The 26782-nt window shown below is 36.3% G+C and overlaps 1 protein-coding gene across 1 annotated transcript in view; it reads left to right on the top strand.

The window, feature by feature from the left end:
* Window positions 1-26782, top strand: part of LOC150103014 (DNA-dependent protein kinase catalytic subunit-like) — a 168098-nt gene that overhangs the window by 8380 nt on the left and 132936 nt on the right. Inside the window, exon 3 of the mRNA XM_090398050.1 lies at window positions 12921-13052. Coding sequence (XP_090254176.1) covers window positions 12921-13052 — 132 coding nt within the window. The remainder of the gene's footprint in view (window positions 1-12920; window positions 13053-26782) is intronic.

Raw genomic sequence — 26782 nt, 5'->3', positions numbered from 1 at the left:
ACATAAAATCAAAATGGAAATTAATGAAACACAATCTGGTTTTTGGAAAATAATGGAACTAGAGAAGGACTCTTCAACATTAGAACTATTATAGAAAGATATCCAGAGAAGCCAAAAGAAGTCTGCTTATGTTTTATTGACTACACAAAGGCCATTGACAATATACAACATGAACAACTAATCAAATGCATCAGAAATTTAGGAGTAGATGGTAAATATACCAGATTACTGATAAATCTATATTGGGAGCAAACTGCCTCAATTAAAATATCAGGAGAAATCTCGGAGGAATTCCCAGTAAAGAAGGGTGTCAGACAAGTCTGTGTTCTTTCTCCTATATTGTTTAACTTCTATACTGAAAATATCTTCCAGCAGTTAAAAGAATTTAAAGGAGTCGGCATAGGAGGCAGGAATATAAACAATTTAAGATATGCAGATGATACAATACTGCTATCTGAAAATAAAAAAGATCTTCAAAACCTACTAGAAGAGAAGCTGAAGCTAAGTGAAAAATATGGACTTAATTTCAACTTCAAAAAAACTAAAACCATGCTGGTAACAAGAGAAAAAGGGAAAATATCCAATATAAATATTAAGATCAGAGGAAATACTTTAGATCAAGTAGAGAGTTATATATATATATGGATCAACTAATTACAGAGAATGGAAAGTGTGTAAGGAAATATTAAGAAGAATATAAATTGCTGGATCAACCTTCATTAGCATGAAAAACCTTCTGACCTCGAGGGAAATTCACATAAAAACAAGAATTAGGCTGTCCATATGCTATGGTCAACACTGCTATATGGAGCAAAAACCTGGACAATATCAAAATATTGCGAAAATAAACTAAAAGCATTTGAGATGTGGATCCTCAGAAGAATTCTTAGTCCCATGGACTGCCAAAAAAAAAACTAATTTAGAAATATTAGAGATGATTGGAGAAGATAGGAATCTGTTGAAAACCATTAAGAAAAGGGAAATCACCTACCTTAGTCACATACTAAGGCATGAATCCCTGCAAAAAACTCTTCTAGAAGGAATGATACAAGGAAAAAAAAGAGGAATACAAAGAAGAGATTAGATGAGAAATATTAAAAACTGGACCTTTTTGTCCTATGAAGAATGCAAAAGAGAAGCACAAAACTGTACATGGTGGAAGCTCATGGTAGTCAACCTCCTGGAAGGAGATGACATCTGACAAAACATGGCTTCCAAAGATTCTTATCTTCAACCTTATTTTAAAGTCCGTGCACAGCAGCCGGTATTGCTGTGGCACTTGATCTGTTGGGATTACCTTACAATTTTTTACTTCCTTAAGATGTTTTATTCTAGTCAAGATGTCAATCTGTGAACTGTTGTTACCACTTCTAAATGTTATCAAATGTTCTTCCCTCTTGCAGAAAAGCAAGTTCACAATTGCCAGATCAAACGCTACTGCGAAGTCCACAATCCTCTCTTCTTCCTGGTTCATTGTTCCCTATTCATGGCCACCATGCACCCTTTCACAGTCCTATTCTGTCTTCCTATGTGCCCATTCAAGTCTCCTCCAGCAATCACCATCTCATTTTCTTCTGATTCCTTAATTTCTTCATCTAACACGTTCCAGAACTCATCTTATTAAGTTGAAAGAACATAAATAGGAAAAGTACAAAATACCTAAAAATAACAGGTGGAATAGATTCTGTGCTTGAATCTAAACTTGCTATATAGACTAATTATAAGTTTTGTTGAAAATTTTTCACTTGGTTATACTATAAATTAAAGATGCCAAGAAATTATATTCTTGGTTTAATCCTTTATCCAAGTGCAAGCAAACAATGTTCGTGTGTGAAATATCTTCACATCTGGGCTACTTGTTTTAGTATCCCATAATGCAAAGCACAAACCCTTTTGGATTGCATAATGCTATGCATTATGGGAAGGGCCACTACCCAGACCAGTTTCAACCTTTATTGAGGTCTCATCAGTGGGAGCCAGAGGCAGAAGAGCTTTGCATTTGGGATACTAAGACAACTGATAAAGGTTTAAATCCTATAATCCAAGGCTATAATTTCTTGGCATCTTTTATTTATATGTTAACCAAGTGAGAAAACTTTCAACATCTATTTCTAATCCAGAGTATTTTAATAATAAGGTGTGGCACCTTTTGATCACATTTATATGAGAAATATATAAAATCTGTATTACTTTGACCTTTTTTTTGGGGGGGGGGAGGGACTTTTGACGTGAACGGACGTATTATTTTAGATTGAGCTTGATTAGATTGCATACAAGGTTTTTCAGGAATCTCACATTGCACTGCTGCTGACACAGTTTGATTCCTACTCCCCCCCCCTCTATATGAAATATGCAAGAGGTCTGATGGCTGGCAGGCCCCACCTGCTATGAGGACCAGTGGTGGATTTAAGGTATTATAGGGAGGTAGGACTTCAATCTGTAACCAAATAGATTCTTGACACTCCTTTTCCCTATTTTAGGGCACTTAACTACAATATATTGTTGTTGGTGGACACCTGTGTGTGTCTACGTGATTTGCTAGTGGACCCCCCCAAAAGTCCACAGGATTATCTGTAATCTGCTCGGGACACCTGAGCAATCTTTATTCTTTCTGTGTCTTTACACATTTTTCACTTATTGTTGTCATGGCAAAACCTCTGAATGAGGCCATATTTGAGGAGGTATACAAGGAATTCCTCAGATTGGGAAAGTTGCTGAGTGACAAATGGTCACGAAAAGTTAAGCTTTTCGATACCTCCCCCACACACACTCAGCTGTCACAGAAGACAAAATGGATGACATAAGTGACGAACTTATTACTCAGATGCAACAGATGCAATCAAACTTTGTACACTCCCCAAACTTAGAAGATGCTACATCCCAAGACAGCATCTATCAGACCCTTGGAAACATGTACAGAATTCCAAATGGTCAAAAAGAAGAGGAAAATATCTACCAACACCAAAGAACCCAAAACAACAGGGATGGAAGCACCCAATGTACCTAAAGAAAAAGTACCACCAGTCATCTTAAGGGATAAAGAAAAAATGGATTCCTATCTCGTCAGCCCTCAGGGAACAAAACATCACATTCTCATGGGCCAAAAACTCTGATGAAGGAGTTAAAATTCAACCTGCTACAGTCATGGATTATAGACAAATGACCAGATTTATGGACAATGCAAATCTCCTATACCACACCTTCACTTTACCCAGCGAAAAGAACCTGAAAGTGGTTCTTCATGGGGTTGTCGAAGGTATCACTCTTGAAGAAGTGGTCACTCACTGCTCCAGACCAGGGTTGCTCGATTGGCCATTTCATGGCCATATTTCAAAAATTTGACACTTTTTTTAACTCTGGGGCCATGAAAAAATCAGTTTGGCCATTTTTACAAAGATTTCAAATGATATGCATTATTTACTTAGTTTAATATTGTTGTCGCATTATAAGGCTAGCTGTTGGTACCCCCTTTATGCGGCGTTTGGTTGGTGGTGACACACTTGATGCAATTTGACTGTTACTGAAAATGTTTGTTCGATGACATCATAATGAGCCTTTGGTAGCTGACTTATAGTTTGTTACTAGACTCCCTCAATAACACCAAGCATGCTTGAGCTTCATTCTGTACTTGTATAAAACAAGTACACAACGCTTCCGCTCGCTATTGTTGCTATAAACTTGATTCAGTTCTGTTGATAAATACCACCAAACACGATGCAGCTTCGTTTTGAACTCGTGTAAAACACGTACGCAACAGCCATACCAGCTTGGGGTCCATGTCTGTTTTGATCATCTCTGGTTAGTTACGGCATAGACTTTGTTGCAAGTGTTCCGTTGCATGATATCAGACATTTGGTGCTCTTTGGTGATAGTTCTTTCTCATAAGCTTTCATACTGGAATATTTTACATAAACTTTACCCGCATTGTGACAATATGCAAGTAATATGTTCAATTTCATAAGAATGATAATTAAGTGATTTTAGTATAATTAATGAATAATTTTTTAATATTGTTTATAAACTCGATCTTTATCTTGCTTATATTTTTGTTATTTTCTTTACCAGATTGGTGTTTGCTGTGCCAGATTGGTATTTGTACTACAAATTTTGTAGTACTATTATCTATAATTTGTTTTCTGTTTCTTCATTTTCTCAATTGAGATATTTTGTTTTTTTTCAAGCCCTTTTAAATGCCTAAGTACAAAAGTGATAATAGAGGTGGAAGAAAATATAAAAAAGAGTTGGAAGTAAAATATTTGTGGCTGAAATCTTCTGATGATGGACAACATGCATATTGCATGTATTGCAAAACTAACGTGCTGCCAAAACTTTATAACATATCTGTTCACGACAAATCAAAGAAACACCAATATAAATCTCCCAGTACATCACAAACAACTCTAGATAAAGTCATCAAATCGTCCATGAATGACCAGGAAAAACAAGCAGAAAAAATACAACTTAGCCTTGCAATAGCATGTCATTCCTCAATTTGTGCTATAGATCATATAGATGAAGTAGTTAAGAAACATTGCCAAAATAGTGTTCTTGGTGGCATTAAATTGCACAGAACCAAATGTATTGCAATTGTAGAAAATGTAATTGCTGCTTCATTGAAAAAGCAACTGAAGCATGATTTGGAAGGTAAAAAGTATGTATTACTAGTAGATGAAGCTACAGATATTGCAATACAAAAGCATTTGTGCATAATTAGATTTTTTTGCAATGAAAATAAAATTCACTCAGCTATCTTGGGTCTTATACCTGTTGTAGAGACAACAGTGGATGTTTTATTTAATAAAATTTCAGAAGTGTTAGCTTCATATAATCAAACTCTTAAGAACTGTATTGGGTTTGCTAGTGATGGTGCTGCTGCTATGGTTGGAAGTAACAATTCCCTGTGGACTAGGATTAGACAGAAAATCCAAACTGTATTCAAATGAAGTGCATTTGCCACTCTCTGGCAGTTTGTATACAGCATGCATTTTCAAAGCTGCCATCCAACATTGGATTCATTTTGACTGAAATTCCTTCTTGGTTTTCAAATAGCAATATGAGAAGAGAAGATTTTAAGGCTCTTTTTAAAGTGATGAATTCAACAGTTGAAGATGACCAGGAACGAGATGCACCCCTTCCATTTATGAAATTGCCCAAGACAAGGTGGTTAGTGAGAGGTCAAGTCTTTAATAATATACTGCTAAATTGGAAAGAATTAATTGCCTACTTTACCTGCTGTGAACATTCTGGAGGTCAGGATACAAGGTATAAGGCATGGTTGATAAAAGAGATGTTACAAGATAGGAGGAATTATTTTTACTTTGTATTTGCTACTCCCATTGTTAAAGAGTTCGAAAGGCTTAATGTTTTGTTCCAGCAAACCTATGCTGATTCTTACGATCTTGCCAAAGAACTGCACACACGCACACACACACACACACACACACACACACACACACACACACACACACACACACACACACACACACACAGAAATAGTCTTTATCAAAGGCTGTACAACGAAGATGGAACATGCAAAATAGTAGAAAATGTAGACTTTGGAATTAAATTTGAACAAGAAATTAGGGCGTACTTGATCAGCTTTAGCACTTCTCCTGATATGGAACAAGAAAATAATAAAATGAAGTCTGTGAAATTTAGGTGCCAAGCCATGCTTCAAGAATCGTTGAATCAAGTAAACAAGCGGCTCCCTGAGTCAGCTGATATATTTAAAGGTTTGTCAATTCTAAATCCTACTGTTATTCTAAGCCAAACAGAAAAGGGAACATTTTCTGATCTGCCATTTTTCCACCTAATAAACTTTGTTGTTGTAGTCGAAGACCAATACAGAAAAATTAGCCTTGTTGTGTGGAATGAAGAAGAAAACTTCAAACAAGATGGAATCCCTAAGGAAGCTTTAAAATTTTGGCAAGCACTATCCAAATACAATAATTTTAAAGAAATGTCGAATTATGCCCTAACATGCCTTATCGTGGCAGCAAGTAACGCAATAGTTGAATGAATTTTTTCTTATGTAACATCTATCAAAAAATTAAACCCAGAAACAGGATGCAAATTAAACTGCTGGATTCAATTGTAAGAATCCGTTCATTCTTAAGTGATAACGATATGTGCTGCCAAAACTTTAAATGTACTCTTGAAATGCTACAAATGCACAACAGCAAAACCTTTTATGACTCGACTGCAGAAAAAGAACAAGATATTCAATATCTTGAGGAAGTGCTGTCAAATTAACAGCTGAGTTTCACTGTAAGTATTTTAAGTTTAATTAAAAGTATTTTTGATGATATGTAATTGAATATATAGGCATAATTTATGCACACTTAATTGTTGGTATGTTAATTCACACAATTCAATCATTTTATATCTTTGGCCATATTTTTGGCCTAATACTTTTCCAAAGTGACTGTTTTTGGCCATATTTTCTTTAAATTTTGGCCATAAGCTGTTGTGTTCATCTGGCAACCCTGCTCCAGACAGGGCCTGTCCCCAGTTAAAGTGAGCAGGATGCTCAGGTCAGATAAAAGAACAATTCCTTTGGTGCTGGTGGAAATCAGCAATACACAAAAGCAAATCTATGATCTGATGGTAGTATGTGGACTCAAAATATCAACTGAGCCGCCCAGGAAAAGAGCATCAGCAGGACAGTGTCATAGGTGCCAAAGGTTCGGGCACACCCAAAAATTATGTAAGGCAGCCTACAGGTGCTTGAAGTGCGGCGAGGGACACTAGACCATCACATGCACCATGCCACGCTCTACTCCTGCCTGCTGCGTAAACTGCAGAGGACCTCACCCAGCCAACTACAAGGGATGCCTTTTCAATCCCAAAAATCGAGGGTCAACAAAAGTCAATCTTGCTCCTCCTCGTAACAATGCCATAAGCAACCAAGCAGGTCGTCTCCCAGTCCAAAACATCTCGCCTTCAACTACACATAACCATGACCAAAACACACGCTGAGGCTGCATGAACTAAGTTTTCTACATCTCTCGAGCTAGAAAGCTCCAACCTAACATCAGTTTTAACTGCCTCGCTTGCCACCATGCTGTAGAAATTCAGCAAGAGATTCTCAGAAAGAGATTCTTGCAAGGCAATCAAACCATTATAACAGCAATCTGTCATGAGTAAAAATTTCAAACCAAAGGCTCTTTTGATTAATGGCATGGAATGCAGATGGATTGATGAACAAGGTCTTGGAACTTCAAGAATTTGTGACTCATCTCAGTGCTGATATCATCTTGATTGGTGAAACACACCTATGACCAGCTAATAACCCTAAAATCTGTGGATACACTATCTACAGAAATGACAGAATTGGCACAAGAGGTGGAGGCACCGCCATATATATTAAGAGTTACCTGAATCATAATACAATAGCCAATTCCCAAACAGTAAACTTGGAGGTGACTGGTGTGGAGGTACATACCTGCAACACTGGCAGTCTCAAGATCTATGCTGTTTATAATCCTCTGAGCATTACTCTGCTGACAACAGATCTGGACTCCATACTTAGACCAAATGACTCAATAATCATAGCAGGAAACCTCAACTCAAAACACACAGCTTGGTACAGCTCTTCAATTAACACCAAAGGCTACACACTATTGAACTTTGCGATGTTCAATGCTGCTGTTGTGGCTGGACCTACCGAGATCACCCACTTCAGCCCATCTGGTAGCTCGGATGTACTAGACGTCATCATTTTTAAAAATATAAGATACCAATACAAATTGGAATCAGATAATGAATTATCTTCTGACCACAATCCCATAGTGCTCAATCTAGGTTCATCAGATCAGTTCTCTCCTCTGCACACATTCATACCATGGGACAAGTTAGCCAAGGTTCTTCCCGATTATATTGGTCCGGTGCCCAACATCAGTAAAAAGGAAGAGATAAACTCAGCAGTAAATAACCTAACCTTACAAATTCAGAAAGCAGTAGAATCAGTCAGGCAATCCACTGTCTTCCACCCACCAACCGTATCCTAGAGGAAATCATGGATCTAATCAGAGCAAAAAATAGAACCAGAAAGAGATACCACAATACCAGGGCCCCACAAGACAAAACAGTATTGAACAACCTAAACAGACAAGTACGTGAAGCTCTTCAAAAACACAGAAACCATCAATGGGAAACCAAATTGGCTAACATCAATACTGAAGATCACTCTGACTGGAAATTCTTAAGAGCCATCTGCACCAAAAAGCAACTCATACTCCCTATACAAACCAAGAAAGGGATAGTTCACACAGATGAAGAGAAAGCTGAAGCATTAGTAGATAACCTTGAATCTCAGTGCAATCCATCTTATGCAAATCTAAATATCAACCTTATATACAAGATTCACCATCATGTTAGGACAACTTTACGACAGAACACTTAATTCCGAACATATCACTCTTACAATTCTGGCAGAAATGATAAATATCATCACTCACCTAAACAGTAGAAAGGCTCCAGGACCAGATGGCATAACTAACCGAATAGTAAAACTACTTCCAAGAAAGGCCATAGTCCATCTCGTCAACATTACCAATGCTATTTTTAGATTCCAGCATTGGTAATGTTGGAATCTAATCAAATGCATGGAAAACAGCCACCATCATGCCATTGAAGAAGCCAGGAAATAACCCTCACCTTCCCGAAAGCTACGGACCTATCAGCTTGTTGTCCAGCCTCAGAAAGGTGACAGAGAAAATGATCCTCTCAAGATTCAGGCAGAAACGGATGTTAGGAATTTTGCCTAACGAACAGTTTGGCTTCCGAAAGGCCCATAGTACAGCTCAACAAGTACACCAGCTAGTAGAAATCATTACAAAAGGCTATAACTGGAAACTCAATACAGCTGCCATCTTCATCGATGCAGAGAAGGCGTTTGACAAAGTATGGCATCAAGGCCTTCTCTACAAACTGCTAAAATTTAACTTGCCAATCAAGTTAATAAAAATACTCCACTCATATCTGAAAGACAGATATATGCAGGTCAGGTCAGCGAAATGATTTCGTTGAGAAGCAGGGTCTTGGCAGCGTACCTCAGGGCTCTCTTCTGGCTCCTCTTCTGTTCTCAATCTACATAGCAGACATCCCTCTGAACCTGAGAACAACATTCACTGCATTATATGCAGATGATATTGCATTAATGGTAAGATCTCTGAGCCAAAAACTGGCAACTGGACGACTTCAAACCAGTATACATATTTTAGAAAGGTGGCTGGCAGACTGGAGGATCCATGTTAACTCCCAGAAGAACTCAACTATACCGTTTACAAGAAAGAAAATCCATAGCATGGAGGACATTTATTCTATTGGGAGTAAAGATTCCATGGTAGATTGAAGTCAAATATCTCAGAGTGATTCTTGATAGAAAACTCCTATTCAGCAATCATATGAGACACGTTACCTTGAAGACATCCAAAGTCTTAGCACAGCTCTACCCTATGATCAAAAGACAAAGTAAACTGGATACACAAACAAAATTAACAATTTACAAGATGGTAATATGACTGGTCATCACTTACACATCCCCTGCATGGAGCCATGCCGCGAATACAAATATTCTAAAACTTCAGAGATTACAGAATAAGTGCCTGAGGATGATTCTAGATGCCCCTTGGTTTATTAGAACCTCCCAGATCCATAGAGAAGTCAACATCCCTTATATCTCTTCCCTTCTCCTAGATCTAGCTGAGAAGTTTTCTTTGCAAGACAAGCAACCACCCAAATCCATTGATCAAGGAAGCTTCGGAATATAATGAAGCGGAAAGCTACAAACATAAAAGGCTTAAGTCTATCTTAAGTTCAGCTGAACACAGCTAAATTCACTGCCCTCAGTGGGCAAGCATATAGCTCATAAACGCTCCATTCAAAGTTCTTTCATTACAAACAAAGGGGAATATGAAAAGCAATTTTGCTTCACCCATCTAGCCAGAAATGTTATTCGTTATTATAATGAATCAGTAGTAGATTTTTGCCTGTCATTGAATGGGGAGCCACTGCTGTTTCCTGTCTTGAAGTCATTCAGGTCAGTAATGATGAGTTTAGTAGTGATTCATCAAACAAAAAGGGAGAAATAATATCCAAAATGGATGATAAAATACAAGAATGAATGAAAAGTGTAAAAGAACTCTTTACTGATAACAGACAAAATCCCGAAAATATACTTATTAACATATGGAAGACCTATGCATTCTAAGATCAGCGGTAGAATGTATGCCGAACTTAGCTAAAAATCGCAAAGCCTTAGGCCATGACAGAATACCAGCAGAAATAGTAAAGTAATTTGAAGGCGACAACATTACTATATTAGTAAAGCTATTTAATAAGATATATAACATAAGCATAATCCGTCAAGACTCGTTACAGTCTTGAGGGATTATGCCTCATCATGCTACTTAAAAAAAAAAAAAAAAAGCAAATGCCAAAACTAGTAATGACAATAGAAAGATGAGTCATCTCAAAATGTTTTTGAAAATAATTCAAAAAAGAATATACAGAAAATGTGAATATATCATCAGTGATACCCAATTCGGCTTTAGAAGCATTTTGAGAATGAGACAGGCTCTTTTCTGTTGTCAATCTTATTCCAAAAATGTAGTGACCAAAACCAGGAAGTATTCATTTTCTTCATCAACTTCAAGATTGACAAAGTTGAACACACTAATGATTGAAGTATTAAAAAGAAATGGATTAGATGGTAAAGACATCAGGGTCATTGAAAACTTATATTGAACCAAAAGGCATCTGTTCAAGTTCATGATATTATTACAAACTCCATTAACTTCAAAAGAGGAGAAAGGCAAGGATGCATGCTGTTGCCTCTCCTTTCTAACATATGCTCAGAAGCCATATTTCAAAAAATCTTAAAAGGAAGCAAGGAGGGGATTAATGTAAATGGTGAAATCATCAATGACATCCGATATGCTGATGTGACAGTATATGATACGATACAGCTCTCCTGGCTGACAATATTCAGGATCTTTGAAATCTCCTTGAACTAGTGAATGAAGAGAGTGAAAAAATGGGATTGAGAATAAATATCATCAAAACTTAGTTCATGGTCATAAGCAAGAAACCAATTCTTAATTCAGCATTTTCTTTAAACTGGAAACAAATAGAAACAGCGACAAAATATAAATATCTCAGAGATGCTGGTTAAATGAAGAATGTAATCCAGAAATGTACATAAAAGAATTGAAATTGCAAGAAAAAATTTTCTCATGATGAAACACTGTGTAACCACAATTTAAATTATATAAGATATAATGGTACTCATATATAAAAAGGAAAATAAAACTGAATGCGAGGATTACAGAGGTATTTCCCTACTGAGTGTTCCTGGTAATATTTATGTAAGTATACTTGAGAAACGGTTGAGAAGGATTGTGCAAGGGAAGATTGGTGAAGAACAAGCTAGATTTAGGCCAAATAGAGGCTGTCAGGATCAGATTTTCACTTCATGACAAATAGTTGAGAAGCCATGGGAATATAACAAAGATCTGTATTTAAATTTTGTAGATCTGGAAAAAGCATATGACAAGATGCCAAGAGAGAAGCTAATTAATACGCTACAGTTTTGTATGGTGTCGGTGGGGCATTATATCAACCAATACTTAGTCTTTATTTGAGTTGTAAGTCAGTAGTTAGAATTGAAGTTAGTACAGGAAGGTGGTTTAATGTTAAATCTAGTGTCAGACAAGGATGTACATTATCCCCCTCTGTGTTTCATTGTCTATATGGATCGCATTATGGAGGAAAGTGGTATTAAATCTGATATCAAAATTGGAGATGTTAATGTCAGCTCTTTGCTTTATGCAATTATATTGATGTTATACTTCTAAATAAATCCGCTACAAGTCTGCAAGATTCCCTGACTAAATTAAATAACTGTTGTAATAGATATGGTTTGAAGGTCAGCAATAACAAGACAAAAACAATGAAAATAGGCAGAAGCATTGAAAATATGAACTGTATTTTGAATGAAGAACCTATAGAACAAGTAAAACATTTCAGCTATGTAGGCACGATTTTTAGTAAAGATGGTAAATTAAATATGGAAATAGACAACAGAATTAACAAAGCTGGTATGGTAGGAAGTCAACTGAATAAATTTATATGGAATAAGAAAGAAATTACTCAAAACACTAAATTCAAACCTATTTTAACTTATGGATCTGAGAGCTGGGTCAGAAGTAAAACACTTGACCAAAGACTAGAGACTGCAGATATGAGAGTCCTGAGAAAGATTAGGGGCATGAACAGATGCCATTCATGGCAATATTATATTAAAAACGAGGATATTAGGAAAGAACTTGACGTTGTTAGCATCCAGGAATGTGTTAGCAGAGCTAATCTCAGGTATAGTCACTTAAACAGATTGGGAGAGGAAAGATTAGCAAAACAAGTGTTCTCTGCCTGGTTGTCAGGAAAAAGACCTAGAGGAAGACCAAGATATAAGTGGATTGATACAGTAAAAATGCCTTAGAAGACAGAAATACAAGATCTGATAATGTTGGAGTCTTGACAGATAACAGATTGATTTGGAAGGAAAATTGTAGATAGGAAGTTAGTAATGATGTAAATTTTTCATGTAGTACTGTCATATCCTGTACACCCACCGAGAGTAAATGTCAGGAATTTGATGATGGTGAATCTAGAGCATATTAATATATAGATTTACAAACTTTTGTAGCTTGGATTTGCATTAACCGAGGTGAACCAGAGTTTCCCCTCACCCCTTAGATGAAATAAGAGAACTGTTCCCATTTGAAGCAAATATCCCAGTATTTTTTTTTTTTTTTTATATCCTTGACAGTACAATAAATGAAATATTACCAAGATGTCCTTTATATTATGCTTTTAAAGATTTTGATTAATTTTTTTTATTGTATTTTTCCCTGCAGGATTTTGATGTACTAGACATGCCCTTGGACATGAAACATTACCATGAAGTCCTATATGATGAAATACTGTCAAGTATGTTAAATGTACTGAAGAAATTGGATCTTACAGCTAGTAAATTTCAAGCAGTGAAGGTATTTTATTATATAGAATTTAGATCTAGGTTTGGAATATAGTATAACCAGTTTGCGGTCTAATCAAGAGTGAAGTTGCAAGTCCTGATGTTGCCAGTTATACATTATTTAGGCAAAATATTTTTAATATAGAAGTAAGGTGTAGATGCTTTATTATATGCATAATCCAGGACTTGTACCATTGTTAAAATTTTATTTAATGTAAATGTTTTCCCCTAACTACACAGATTTTATCTCAACCCATTTCTCAGTGCTACATAAATGAGGACTAAGTAGTTTCTTTTATTTATATTTTATTAACAAAGTGTGTATGTGTGTGAACACAACATATAAAATAAATCTGTGTTAAAACTATAAGTGACCATTTTACTCTCAGGTTATGAATATGTGTGAACATATTCATAACCTTAAAATATTGGATCTTCTGGCATTAAATACAAAAGGTGCAAAGGCAGAAGTTAATATATTTTAGTCAGAGACTCAGATATAACAGAGAACTTGGAAAATCTTGTTCTGGAAAGAAGAAAACACAAGTCTTCTACATTAATCAAGTGCTTTGAGTTAATAGAAGTTGTCTAAAGAGAAATGGCAGCAACAGATTTCCTTGCACACAATCACACAAGAAAATGACAAGTCATGTTTTCAACTACTTCACTGTAAGCATATTAAGTTTCTGTTTAATGTACATTAAAACATGAATAGTTTATCTTATAAGCTTTACTTATCTAGACTGAAACAGACAACATCTATTTTTGTTCCTTTGTTTTTACTTGACAGCTGTCAGTTCCATTAACATAGATAGTTGAGTATCTCGAAGATACTCTTGCTTCTCATCAGGAACTTAAACAGTTAAGAAATCCTCCAAAAACAAGTATTCATTCTCATATTTATCTTAAAGGGAAATCATTCACAACTCTCCTTTTACTTTATATATATATATATATATATATATATATAATCTATCCTTTCCATTTCTCTCTCTCTCTCTCTATGTATTCTCTTTCTGGTGTCCATGTGTCCATCACCCTGCTTGTTTCATATGATAATAAAGCTTACAGTGTATTTTCTGATTTGCAGTTGCATGAATGATGTCATTACAGCTGGGTATTACAGATGGCAAAGAGAGAAGTTTTCAGTAATGGTAGACTCATTACATTTATTAAGCAGTGTGATTGAGTTTCTTTTTTGCTTGATGACTACTGTTTCATGTACTTTGCATAAAAAAATTCTACAGGTATTTTAATTCTATAATGTAGGAAGGTATGTACATCTTGCCAATTCTTGTTGCTGCTGCTAAATTGGAAAATAATTCCACTGGTGATTAAAACTGTGAGGTGCGGTCAGGTTTAATGACACCACTAGTTAACTACTAATAGTGAAACTACAAGTACATTGTTCATCTTACAACATAATATTGTTTTGACAAACAAAATCATTATCAATATAATGATATTTTTCACATCTTTTATTCCCATTTTAATTAACTAAATTAACAATAATATATTTTGTAAACAAAATTCATTTAAAGATATTTAAATATCTTTAAAAAGGGATATTTCTTTAGAACTAAGGAATAAAAGAAATAACAAAAAAATGTCTTACCAACTTATTTTGTTGTGAATGGTGATATTTTAATACTAGCTTGGAATGTAAGAGTATACATGATTACTAAATAATTTAAGGAATTCACAACGTATACTGGAATATAAATTAAAATAAACTTTAATATATACTTCCTATATTTTGGCAACATCACGTTGCCATTTTCATGGGAACATAAGATTAAGACACATGCACGTAGGCACTAAAAACAACAAATCAGGTAGAAGCAAGGAACTATTGTTTTTCCTAAAGTCCTGATGGTGCCCCCTAGTGGGCTATATTAGGTATTCTTGGTCATTGGGCTGAAGTTTTCAAGATGTACATCTCCCAAATTTGGGGCAGTCTCATGCATCCAAATTTGTTGGGGTTTGGCATGTTTCTTAAGGCTGAGGCTGATTCTATGAATAGTCTTTCAAATTTATACTTGCTGCGGTGTATTACTTTGGCTTTCTTCCACTGTATTCTGTGGCGTGTATCCAGAGCATGGTCTGCAAGCCCAGAGTGGCTGTACTGGTGAAATCGGATGTAGTCCTTGTGTTCCGAAATTCTGATTGGCCAACTTCTTTATGGAGACTTTTGAAGAGAAAGCCATAAACTCTACCCCACAAAAACCTACCATATGGCTTCGCTACGTTGATGATGTGTTCACTATTTGGCCACATGGCTCTGATACTCTCCTCCACTTCTTAACACACTTAAACAACCAACACCCCAGAATCAAGTTCAATCTGGAAAAAGAGGAAAACAACAGCCTCCCTTTCCTAGACACACTAGTCACCTGCCAGAATGATGGAACCTTGGATTTCCCAGTTTATGGAAAACCCACCCATACAGGCAGGTACATTCACCAACAATCCCACCACCACTGCACAATAATATGGAGTTATTAAGACACTATACAAGAGGGCTAAACTAATCTGTTCAAATGACAATGCCCTAACCACTGAACTAAATCACATCCTTACCACTTTCTCAGCCAATGGCTACAATCTCTAAAAAATACTAAAACCAGTAAACCACAGTCCCTCCCCCCCCCCTCTCCTCCTCGCAAAAAGATTACTCTAAATCCATCACCATTTCCTACATCCAGGGCACCTCGGAAAAAATTACCAAAATCCTGAATAAACATGACCTAACCTCTTGTTACAGACCATATAGAAAATTGGCATCCCTTATCTGCTTCACTAAAGACCAACCATTTCCCCTAGACCTACCGAGTGTATACCAGGTCCCTTGCAGCTGTAAGCTGCCCTACTTTGGCCAAACCGGCAGAACAGCAAATATCAGAATTTCGGAACACAAGGACTATATCTGATTTCGCCAGTACAGCTACTCTGGGCTTGCAGACCATGCTCTGGATACATGCCACAGAATACGGTGGAAGAAAGCCACAGTAATACACTGCTGCAAGTATAAATTTGAAAGACTATTCATAGAATCAGCCTCAGCCCTAAGAAACATGCCAAACCTCAACAAATTTGGATGCATGAGGCTGTCCCAAATTTGGGAGATATACATCTTGAGAACTTCAGCCCAATGACCAAGAATACCTAATATAGCCCGTTGGGGGGGGGGGGGGGACACCATCAGGACTTTAGGAAAAACTAGTTACTCGCTTCGACCTCATTTGCTGTTTTTAGTGCCTGCGTGCACGTGTCTTAATCTTATGTTCCCATGAAGATGGCAATGTGACGTTGCTGAAATATAGGAAGTATATATTAAAGTTTATTTTAATTTATATTCCAGTATACGTTGTTAATTCCTTAAGTTATTTAGTAATCATGTGCAACCAACGTATAAGCCTTTCTACAAGAATTACTATCATCCTAAGAGTATACAGAGAATTTGAGATAGTTCATTTGGTTTTGATTATGACAAAAACGAGTATATCAATGAGAAGAAAATGCATAGAAAAGTTTTGAGATTAGCTTGGGTAGCTTTCAGAAGTGTAAAATATTTATTATTATTACTTGATGCCTTCATGGAGTCCAAAGATTCATCAAAGGAGGGCACTTGCTCTACAACTCTCTGTTGTAGAGTAAGTGCATAATCCAGCAAATGCAGTGAACCACCACCACCACTACCATCATCTACACCAATGCCATCTACTGCCCACTACCACCAGAATCACATATTTTATAGGGGGGGGGGAATAAAAGCATTTGAAAAAAAACAAAAAACTTTAGAACTCATTAACAAAATATGAAGAAAACTGATTTAATCAATCAGGGAGATATCTGGAGAAGTCTTCTGCAGAGATGGAAAATTCAGAACTTCATAGTGGACTCAAGATGGCAGAGGTAATTCTGGATATAAGAATATAAGAAAATAAGTAACTCAGTAGTGTATCATCAGGTGCACTTAGAGATTACAGAAAAAAAAAAGTTAGAATGAAAAACAGCATGTGAAAGTAGTGAAACAAAAATCATTGGGGTGACTTTGTAAGAAGAAAAAAGATATTTATCAAGAAGGGGGAAAAATATTCTGGAGTCTACCGAAAAAGTTTAGAAATGGAGAAAAGAGTAAAAGGAATCAGAAATGATAATGACATAAAAACTGAAGATAAATATATTTTTAGTGTTTGAAATAATTACCTTTGAAAGTGAAACATGCAGTAATAGACAGTGATAGAAAACATTCAAGAAGAATGCACTGAGTATGAAAATAACTCCTGTATGAGTTTCTATAAATGGAGAAGGATAATAAGCCATTAAGAAGTCGTGTTGCTAGCTTACCTAAAATGGGGAGACATTTGTTACTTTCTTTTTTCTATGGTGAAGTATTTATTTTTTTGTGTTGGCTGTGCATAGTTTTTAGAATGTTCCATATAGAACCTTTGGAAATACTTAGACCAGAACTGTAGTCATTTCTAATCACCATCTCTGAAAATGCTGCTAGTAAAGAATTCAAAAAAATTAAGAATTGCCATATGAAAAAAATTTATAGCTCTTCAACAGTGAAGCTATTCCTGACTGCAACTATGACAAGAACCTATAGCAGTGAATCTAATGTCGCAGACACTCTCATAAGATGCATTCTTCTCTAATTATGATTAGCGCAGAATGTCGTATCTATGATTTACATCCACAGTGGTTAATAACATTTGTTTGGATGTGGCTAGTATTCTAACTTCCCAAGAATAACATTCCACCTAATGAAATATCAGCACTTAAAAAGTCATATAGGAACAAACAAACTATCATAACTTAAATCGATAAGGGAAATGCTACTGTTCATTACTTGTAATGAACCAAGCAGATTAACAGAAAAATGAATCATCTTCTTAAAGACTCCTCTACTTATCAAATCGTAGTCTGGGATCATCCAAAATCCCAAAAGAAAATAGTTTATAAATTATTAAAAAAAAGTTTTATCTTGGCCCAAAGAAATTATAATAAAACTCAGATCTTGCCATGTCAGACCACTACAGATATATGTAGCCCATAAAATTCACCTACAAACTGCCTACAAACTGGTCAAACATTTGAATAAATGTTTGACCAGTTTGTCCTTACAGGCAACTCTCTCTCTTCTATTAAAAACTCTATGCACTTTAAAACGTTTACTAATGTTTAATCTGACTTTGACAGATTCTGAAATCATGACAGTTTTGATATTAATGTACCTTTCACAGAGACCCCTCATTAAGCTGCATTTTCCTCTTCACATAATTGAATTATTCAGATTCACTATATGCAGGTTATTTCCTACGAAAAGGAACAATATGCGAACAGCTGGATGATACTGTTATAGGTTCCCCTCCCCCAGCTAACTTCTATATATGGAATATTCTGAACCAGGTGCTCAACACAGCACCACTTAAACCAATAGTTTGGCTGTGCTATGCTGAATGTGTGTTTTCTGTTTGGCCTCATGGTTCAGATATATAACATACTTTTTTGGCACATCTCTAAGTATTGAAGGCATATCACTGCCTTCAGTACTTAGGCTGTAATTCCAAACCAACCAGCTCATATACTAAGTGCTTGAAGGCTAGGAGACTAGGATACTTGTTAATATCTTAACTGAGTGTATTCTATTCTTTAGACGAGTGTTTCTCTACCTTTCTAAGCCCAAAGACCAGTAAAATGCCTAAAACAGTTCTAACGGACCACTAAGTTATGTAATTCTTTTAAAAACCTATGTGGGGATTACCAACATTTGGGAAAAACTGTGCCATTTATAACATAATAAATCTAAAAGCATGTTTTGAATACATATGGAAGCATAATTAATTAAATTGGAAGTATACAGTTAAAAGTGTATCATCATTGAATAAAATTTTAATTTTTATTAAACAAATAAATAATATATAATTATGTTACTACTTACTTTTAATGAGATGGTTGAGCCTCTTGGCCTTTGCAGAGTTGCTGGATATCTGGCACAATATTGGTCAACTTCTAAGATTGGCACACACACACTAAGATGATTTCTGTATTTTTTTTTTATTTGAAAGAGCAATGAAAATCCTTTCTTACAAAGGTAGGTTGCAGAAAACTGCATGACAATTTTTAATGCTTCTTCAGATGATTCTGGAAATTCACTTCTCAATGAAGGCAAGATCTAGAATTGAGCCAAACCAAGATCAAGGAATTGCATTTCAAGCCCACTGTTACGCGTAACTGTTCTTTTTTCGATAACAAAAGGTTCTCGTTCTCGTGACTGTAAGCCTGAAATGATCGTGAACCCACAGAAATTTCTTATAAAAGTTATTCGGAAAATATGTTTCAAAATTCTGTTTCAGAGTTTTGAGATGGTCCCAAACCAATTCCAGAAACTCAGAATCAACAAAAATATCATTTTCCACTTAAAAGGATTCAAATTTTGGAAAAGGTGCAAATTGTCTGAATTTTACATAACTAATCCATAACACCAGTTTTTTCTCGAATGCCTTTATTTTGTCATAGGCATCAAGAACAGTTGAAGAATTTCCCTGAAGGGAGAGATTTAAGAGTTTATTTTTCACTTGGTCAGACTATAATAAGTTTAGTTTAATCCTTTATCCAAGTGTGAGCAAATATAGTTTGCGACTGAAAGTATCTTCAGGACTTGGGTAAGGAAGTACAACACCGGGCAACTCGTTGCAAAGGTGGAGAAAGCTCTCTCATCACTCCTATCTCAGTATCTCCCATAATGTAAAACACATCTCCTTGCAGATATGTGTAATGCTATGCATTAAGGCAAGGGCCACTACCCATACTGGTTTCGACCTTTATTGAGGTCTCGTCAGTGGGAGCAAGGCCCAGGAGTGGAAACACAAAGGCAGAAGCAATGAGAGGTCATCCTAACCTATAGGAGTTGCCAAAGGGTGTACAACCTTATTATTAAATTACTCTGGATTCAGTGCTTTGCATTATGGGAGATACTGAGATAGGAATGATGAGAGAGCTTTCTCCACCTTTGCAACGAGTTGCCCGGTGTTGTACTACCTTACCCCAGTCCTGAAGATACTTTCAGGTGCAAACTTTGTTTGCTCATACTTGGATAAAGGATTAAACTAAACTTATTACAGGGAGAGATTTGGTTCATTTAATTTCAGAAAAATGTCTGAAAGATAGGTAGTGTTGATTATCATGCTTCGTCAACAAGGAGTGATGCAAAATCAGAATTATGCTCATTTACAAAAACAGTAAAACTTCGTGCCTTAATTGAAATAACCTTGTTAGTACTTTGCCCCTGGAAAGCCCGCTAATTTCAGAATGAAGCAAAAGTTGTGTATATTCACTGCCCATTTCATCGCAAAGTACTGAAAATGACCTGTTATTTAGCAGTCGAGCCTTAATAAAATTAACTAGCTTTACAGTATTGTATAGCACAGTTTTTAATTCTGGTGGCATTCCTTTGGAGGCTAACGCTTCCCTTATGTATGAAACAATGTACCCAATTCATATCCGGAGCTGCTTCCTTGATCTTAGAAACAACCCCACTATGGCTGTCTGTAAGGACACGAGCTCCATCCGAACAGAAGCCTATACATTTTTCCCACTGGATCCCTTTGTATATTATGTAATTATTGAGAATGTGAAATATTTCTTCTCAGTTGTTCGGGATGGCAAAGTCCTACAAAACAGAATATCGTCATGAACGTTGTTATCATGTGCATGTCTTACAAGGATATTAACTGCACATCATTTGTAACATTAGTAGCGTCGTCTATTGGTAATGCATGATAAGGGCACTTCTTCGCTCTTTCAATTAACTGAGATTCTATGCCACCTGCCATATCATTAATTCTGCGACCGACAGTGTCATTTGAAAGAGGAATCAAACAACATCTTTTAGTAACTTGTTGCCAGACATAGTTTTTACCACATCTTTTATAGCTGGAAGTAGTAAATTTTCCCTGATAGAATGAAGTTTCCCTGTTTTCACTATATGCAAACTTACAAGATAGGATGCTTCCTGTGCCTTGCTATTAATGTAACCCATGGCCAAAACTATATCCTTCCTATGATTTAATGCCCCTAAATGTCACTGAAAAATTTAATTTGACCTATTTTTCACATCACAATGTTAGTTTCTAAATGTTTGTAGCCAGTGTTCTCACCAAAGCAAAACCTCCAAAAACCAACTTATCCAAAGACGAATATGCAGCTCTAATAGAAATGAAGAAAAAACAAAAAATAGTAATCACTAAAGTGGATAAGGGAAACGCCACTGTGGTTCTCAACCAAAAGGACTACACAGTAAGCTTAATGCTTTAGTATTAGACCGTACCACCTACTTCCCTATTGAATATAATCCTACCAGCTCTCAGATTAGAACTCTCCACAGATTCCTTAAGAAGGTCACTTCTTGGTCTGTGGAAGTCACTAACAAACTAAAACCTTATAACTCTAGACCCATCCCCCACCGATTATATGGACTCCCAAAAATACATAAACAAAATGTGACATTACGTCTCATAGGGGATGGCATTGATTCCCCCACATACAAATTAGCCAAACATTTAGCCAAAGCGCTCACACACGATACTGGCAACACACCATCACACATAAAAAAAACTCAGCCCACTTCAAAGCCGGTATAGAAAACCTCTCACTCCAACACACTGACATAATGGTCAGTCTTGACATCTCCCTATTCACTAATGTCCCACTCAAGGAAACCCTAGACCTCATCCAAACCAAGTTTCCTCCCGATATCTCTACCCTATTTCAGTTCACATTGAACTCAGGCTGTTTCTTTTGGCAAGGAAAATTGTACAAACAGGTAGAGGGGACATCTATGGGCTCACCACTTTCCCCACGCTTGGCCAACTTCTTTATGGAGACCTTTGAAGAGAAAGCCTTAAACTCTGCCCCACAAAAACCCACTATTTGGCTTTGGTACGTGGATGATGTGTTTGTATTTGACTACATGGCTCAGATACACTCCACTCCTTCCTAACACACTTAAACAACCAACACCCCAGAGTCCAGTTCACCTTAGAAAAAGAGGAAAACAACACCTTTCCCTTCCTAGACACTAATCACTCGCAAGCCTGATGGATCTTTGGTTTTCTCTGTTAATAGAAAACCCACCCATACAGGCAGATACATTCACCAGCAATCTCCCCCCCTCCTCACAACAATATGGGGTTATAAAAACACTATTCAACAGGGCAAAATTAATCTGCTCAGATCACGATGCCCTAACCAGTGAACTGAACCACATCCTCAACACTTTCTTATCCAATGGCTACAACCCCCAAAAAATCAAAAAAATACTAACCAGTAAACCACAACCGCCCCCTCCCCCTCTCCACAATAAAGATTACACTAAATCTATCACTATCCCCTACATCTGGGGCACCTCTGAGAAAATAACCAATATCCTCAAAAAACCTGACTTCGTGTTATAGACCATATAAAAAGTTGGCATCCCTTATCCGCTCTACCAAAGACCAACCACTTCCCCTCAACCTACCTCGTGTATACCAGGTCCCTTGCAGCTGTAAACTGTCCTACTTTGGCCAAACAGGCAGGACAGCGAATATCAGGATTTCAGAACACAAAGACTACATCCTGTTTCACTAGTACCAGCCACTCTGGGTTTTCAGACCATACCTTAGATACCTGCCATAGAATTTGTTGAAAGAAAACTAAAATAATACACTGCAGCAAGTTCAAGTACGAAAGATTATTCATGGAATCATCAGCAGCTCTAAAAAACAGTCCAAACCTCAACAAATTTGGGTGATGAAACTACTCCAAATTTGGGAAGCTTACATTATGAGAACTTTAGCCCAACGGCCAAGACAACCCAATTAGCCCGCTATGGGGCACCATTAGGACTTTAGGAACAATATTAGTTTCTTGCCTTCTTCCTCATTTGCTTTTGTTAGTGCCTACGTGCACATACCATATTTGTATGTTCCTGAAGATGGCAACGTGATATTGCCGAAATATTGAATTATTCATTAAAGTTTGCTTTATTTAATATCCGTTATATGTGTTGTTAATTCCTTAAGCTAATTACCAGTTTTCTATCATCAGAATTTCACAGGTTTCGTGCACTTGTTCAACGACACTTCATAACACAAAACACATTGAGTTTTCTGCTCACTTTCATCTCCACATTAAGTAAACCGAAATTCCAAATATGAACTGTTATTTAAGAATAAAGAGCTAATAAGCTTCATTTCGGCAATGAAAACATTACTTAAATTAAGGGGATATTAAATCCCGCATAGTTTTAAAACCGAATAAAAAACTCAAAGATCAGAATCAGAGAGTTTCTTGCCGAATATAGTAAACTATAAAGTATCGGCGACACTAGCGTTAGCCAATGCAAGTGATCCTAGTACGTAGTACAATACCAGGCAGCTCGTTGCAAAGGTGGTAAAGTTCTGATCGCTATTCTTAGGTATTTTCCATAATGTAAAAACACATTTCCTAGGAAATGTATGCTGTTATTACATTATGGAGGGAGGTCACTACCCAGAGCTACTACCCAGAACTTTAACACCTTTGCAACGAGCTGCCCGGTATTGTACTACGTACTAGGATCACTTGCATTGGCTAACGCTAGTGTCGCCAATACTTTATGGTTTACTATATTCGGCAAGAAACTCTCTGATTCTGATCTTTGAGTTTCTTATTCGGTTTTAAAACTATGCGGGATTTAAGATCCCCTTAATTTAAGTAATGAACTGTTATATTTGCTACTGTATTTTTTCTTTGAACTGCTTGTTTCTTCTACTTTAATAGTATCAGATTTAGTCACCATTACAACGTGTATCACAATTAGCGTTAGCATCACCCATTTCATTTGCTTTTCTTTTCAAAATCTTAGTTCTAAGGCACATTTCCATTATTAAAAAACGTTTCCGAAAAATATATAAATACTGGGGTTTATTCATTGTACACTTTGTCCAAGTATCACTTAGCACTTCTGAAGATTGGTTGGAGGAAAATTTTCAATAATAAAAATCAATAAACAACAAGCAGTGGTTGAAATGTGGAAAACATGTTTACTTCAAATTTAACAAAACAGCAAGGGAAGGCAGAAGCAATACAACCATATTGTTGTTCACTTCACCCCTCTTTTATTACTCGTCATTCTGCTGCTATATAATTTGTAGCGGCAGAATGACACTACATAATTTGTAGCAATGTTCATGGAATGAACATTCTGCTGTTATTTGTTGGTTTAGGTACCCATTTTATTTCAATAATTTTTACTTATTCAATTTTAATTTTTGTTTGGATAATTAAAAAGATATATAATTATATATTTAATTTAAGTCTTTTGCCTGCTGACCACAGGTTGAGAAACACTGCTCTAGCCAGTTTGTCTGTTTGAGGATGAAAAACTTGAGTTTCTGGAATAAAAATCTTGCTGCCTCTGTATGAGACCAGCTAACATACCATCAGTTGAAAAGGCCTTTAAGGGTGGATAGTATCTTATTATTATTATTATTATTATTATTATACAGGCACCTCCATGGAGTCCAAAGACTCAATGCAGGCCCAGATTATCCATTCAATCTGTTATCCCTCTCTTTGAACCCATTAATAAAGCATTCACAACTGACACTAGCAACCCATTCCATTCATTCACACCCTCCAAGCGAAAATCTGTTCCTCATCCCTACTAACCACACAATCTTACTCATCTTTCAAGGATGACATCTTGTTTTGCCCTCTTGCACCAAGTGCTGAAACATTTTCCCTTGCATCAATCCTATAAAACCCTTGAAGTAACTTAAATGTTTCTATCATATCCCGTCTTTTTTGACCTATCAACCAACATTTGCAACCCACAAACCTTCAGTCTATCCTCATAGAGAGCATTCCACAGATTACTCACCATCTTAGTCACTAAACTATGAATCCTCTCCACCTCTTTCTTATTCCCATGAAAACCAGGTGACCAGACCTGAGCATAGTAATGCATATGCGGCCATATCAAGGCCTTATAAAGAGGAATAACAACTTCCTTATCTCTACTTGTTAATGTGTGTTCTTCAGTAGTCAAATAATCTTATGCCCTCTAAACTTCAACTCTCTACCATCACCCCCCAATTCCTAGCTTCATCTATTTCCTGGAATACAGTTCCATCAGTGTGATACACAGCTTGTAATCAATTTATCCCAGAATGCTCAACTTTACATTTCTCCACATTAAACTGTTAACTATTATCTTTTGCCCATACTGACAGCCTATTTAAATCATCTCACAAGCTCTCCACATTGCCTTGATTAAATATTAGTCTACCAATTTTGCAGCATCGGCAAACAACTGAATATTTCCCTTCAGATTATTTCCTCTGTCATTTATGTGCTAGTTAAACAGTAGTGGTTCTAGGACAGAACTTTGCAGCTCACCACTAGTCACTTGTTTTCATCTGGTCTGTTCCTCTATATACCACTTTCTGATTTAATTAGGTTCTTATAAAACAAGTTCCTTATCTTCTAGTTCTAACAGAGTTTGTCAGATTCTTGATATGTATCCTTAAGATGTCTACCAGATACTTTACTAGTGCTGTATGATTAAGTTAACATTGTTACTAACTTCTTACCACTAATTTTCAACCAGATTAGTCTCCAATTCAATATTTGCAGATCTTATCTTTCTCTATTAAATCTTCTTACCGCATCAGCACACCTAGATGTTGGTCTTCCTCTTGAATTTTTTCTGTTGTCTTCTCATTAAGACCTATTTTCATTTCTTCTCCTCTCCCATTCTGTTAAAGTAACCATATCACCCTAGATTCAAGGTTCAAAGCTGGATTCAATTTACTGAAAGTTGTTTCACTTGATTATAATTAAATCAAAGATGCCAAGAAATTATATCGTTTAATCCCATATCCAAGTGTAAGCAAAGTTTGTGTGTGTGAAGTATCTTCATGACTGGGCTACTTGTATAAAGAGGCTGATGACTTCACATTGCTTCAACCTTCGTACCTCTTTTGGATCTGGCTCCCACTGATGAGATCTCAGTAAACAATTAAAGTGAAGTAATGAGCCTCTTTATACAGATAGCCTAGTCATGAAGATACTTCACCTACAAACTTTGTTTGCTTACAATGGACTAAAGGATTAAACAAGAATATAATTAATTTTCTTAGCAAGTTTAATTATAACCACGTGAAAAAACTTTCAACAGCTAGCTCTAATCCAGAATAATAAGGTGTTACACCTTTTCACTTATATATGGGAAATATATGACTTATGCATTATTTCAGCCTTATTCTCTCTTCTGGGTCTGGGTGGCCCCTCCATAATGCTTAGCATTATACACACCTGTGTTTTGCATTATGGGATACTAAAGCGATTAATGTGAAGCCATCAGTCTCTTTACACAAGTAGACTAGTCATGAAGATGCTTTACACAAAAACTGTTTCCTACTTGGATAAAGGATTAAACAAGAATATAATTTCTTGGCATCTTTAATTTAATAGATTCCAGATCCAAAGCTAGATTCGGGTTACACTCGAGGTTCAAATTAGATTCTAGTCAGATTCGAGTTTCACACAGGCTCTATGGATTGCTGAGAGCTGACTGAAGCTTCTGACCTAATGATCAGAAGTCCGTGTGATATCTGCTGCCTGAACACTGAATGAGAGGATTGGCTTGCACTTTGGAACTTAGCTGATCAAACAATATTTTGTATAAGAACCTGAACAATGATGGCATAG

The sequence above is a fragment of the Typopeltis vanoorti genome, chromosome 9 (assembly GCF_054136105.1).
Source record: "Typopeltis vanoorti isolate ZY-2024b chromosome 9, IOZ_Tvanoo_1.0, whole genome shotgun sequence".
In the NCBI taxonomy this organism is placed as follows: Eukaryota; Metazoa; Arthropoda; class Arachnida; order Uropygi; family Thelyphonidae; genus Typopeltis; species Typopeltis vanoorti.
The sequence above is the reverse complement of the archived record's forward strand: the minus strand, read 5'-3'. Positions and strand labels throughout refer to the sequence as shown.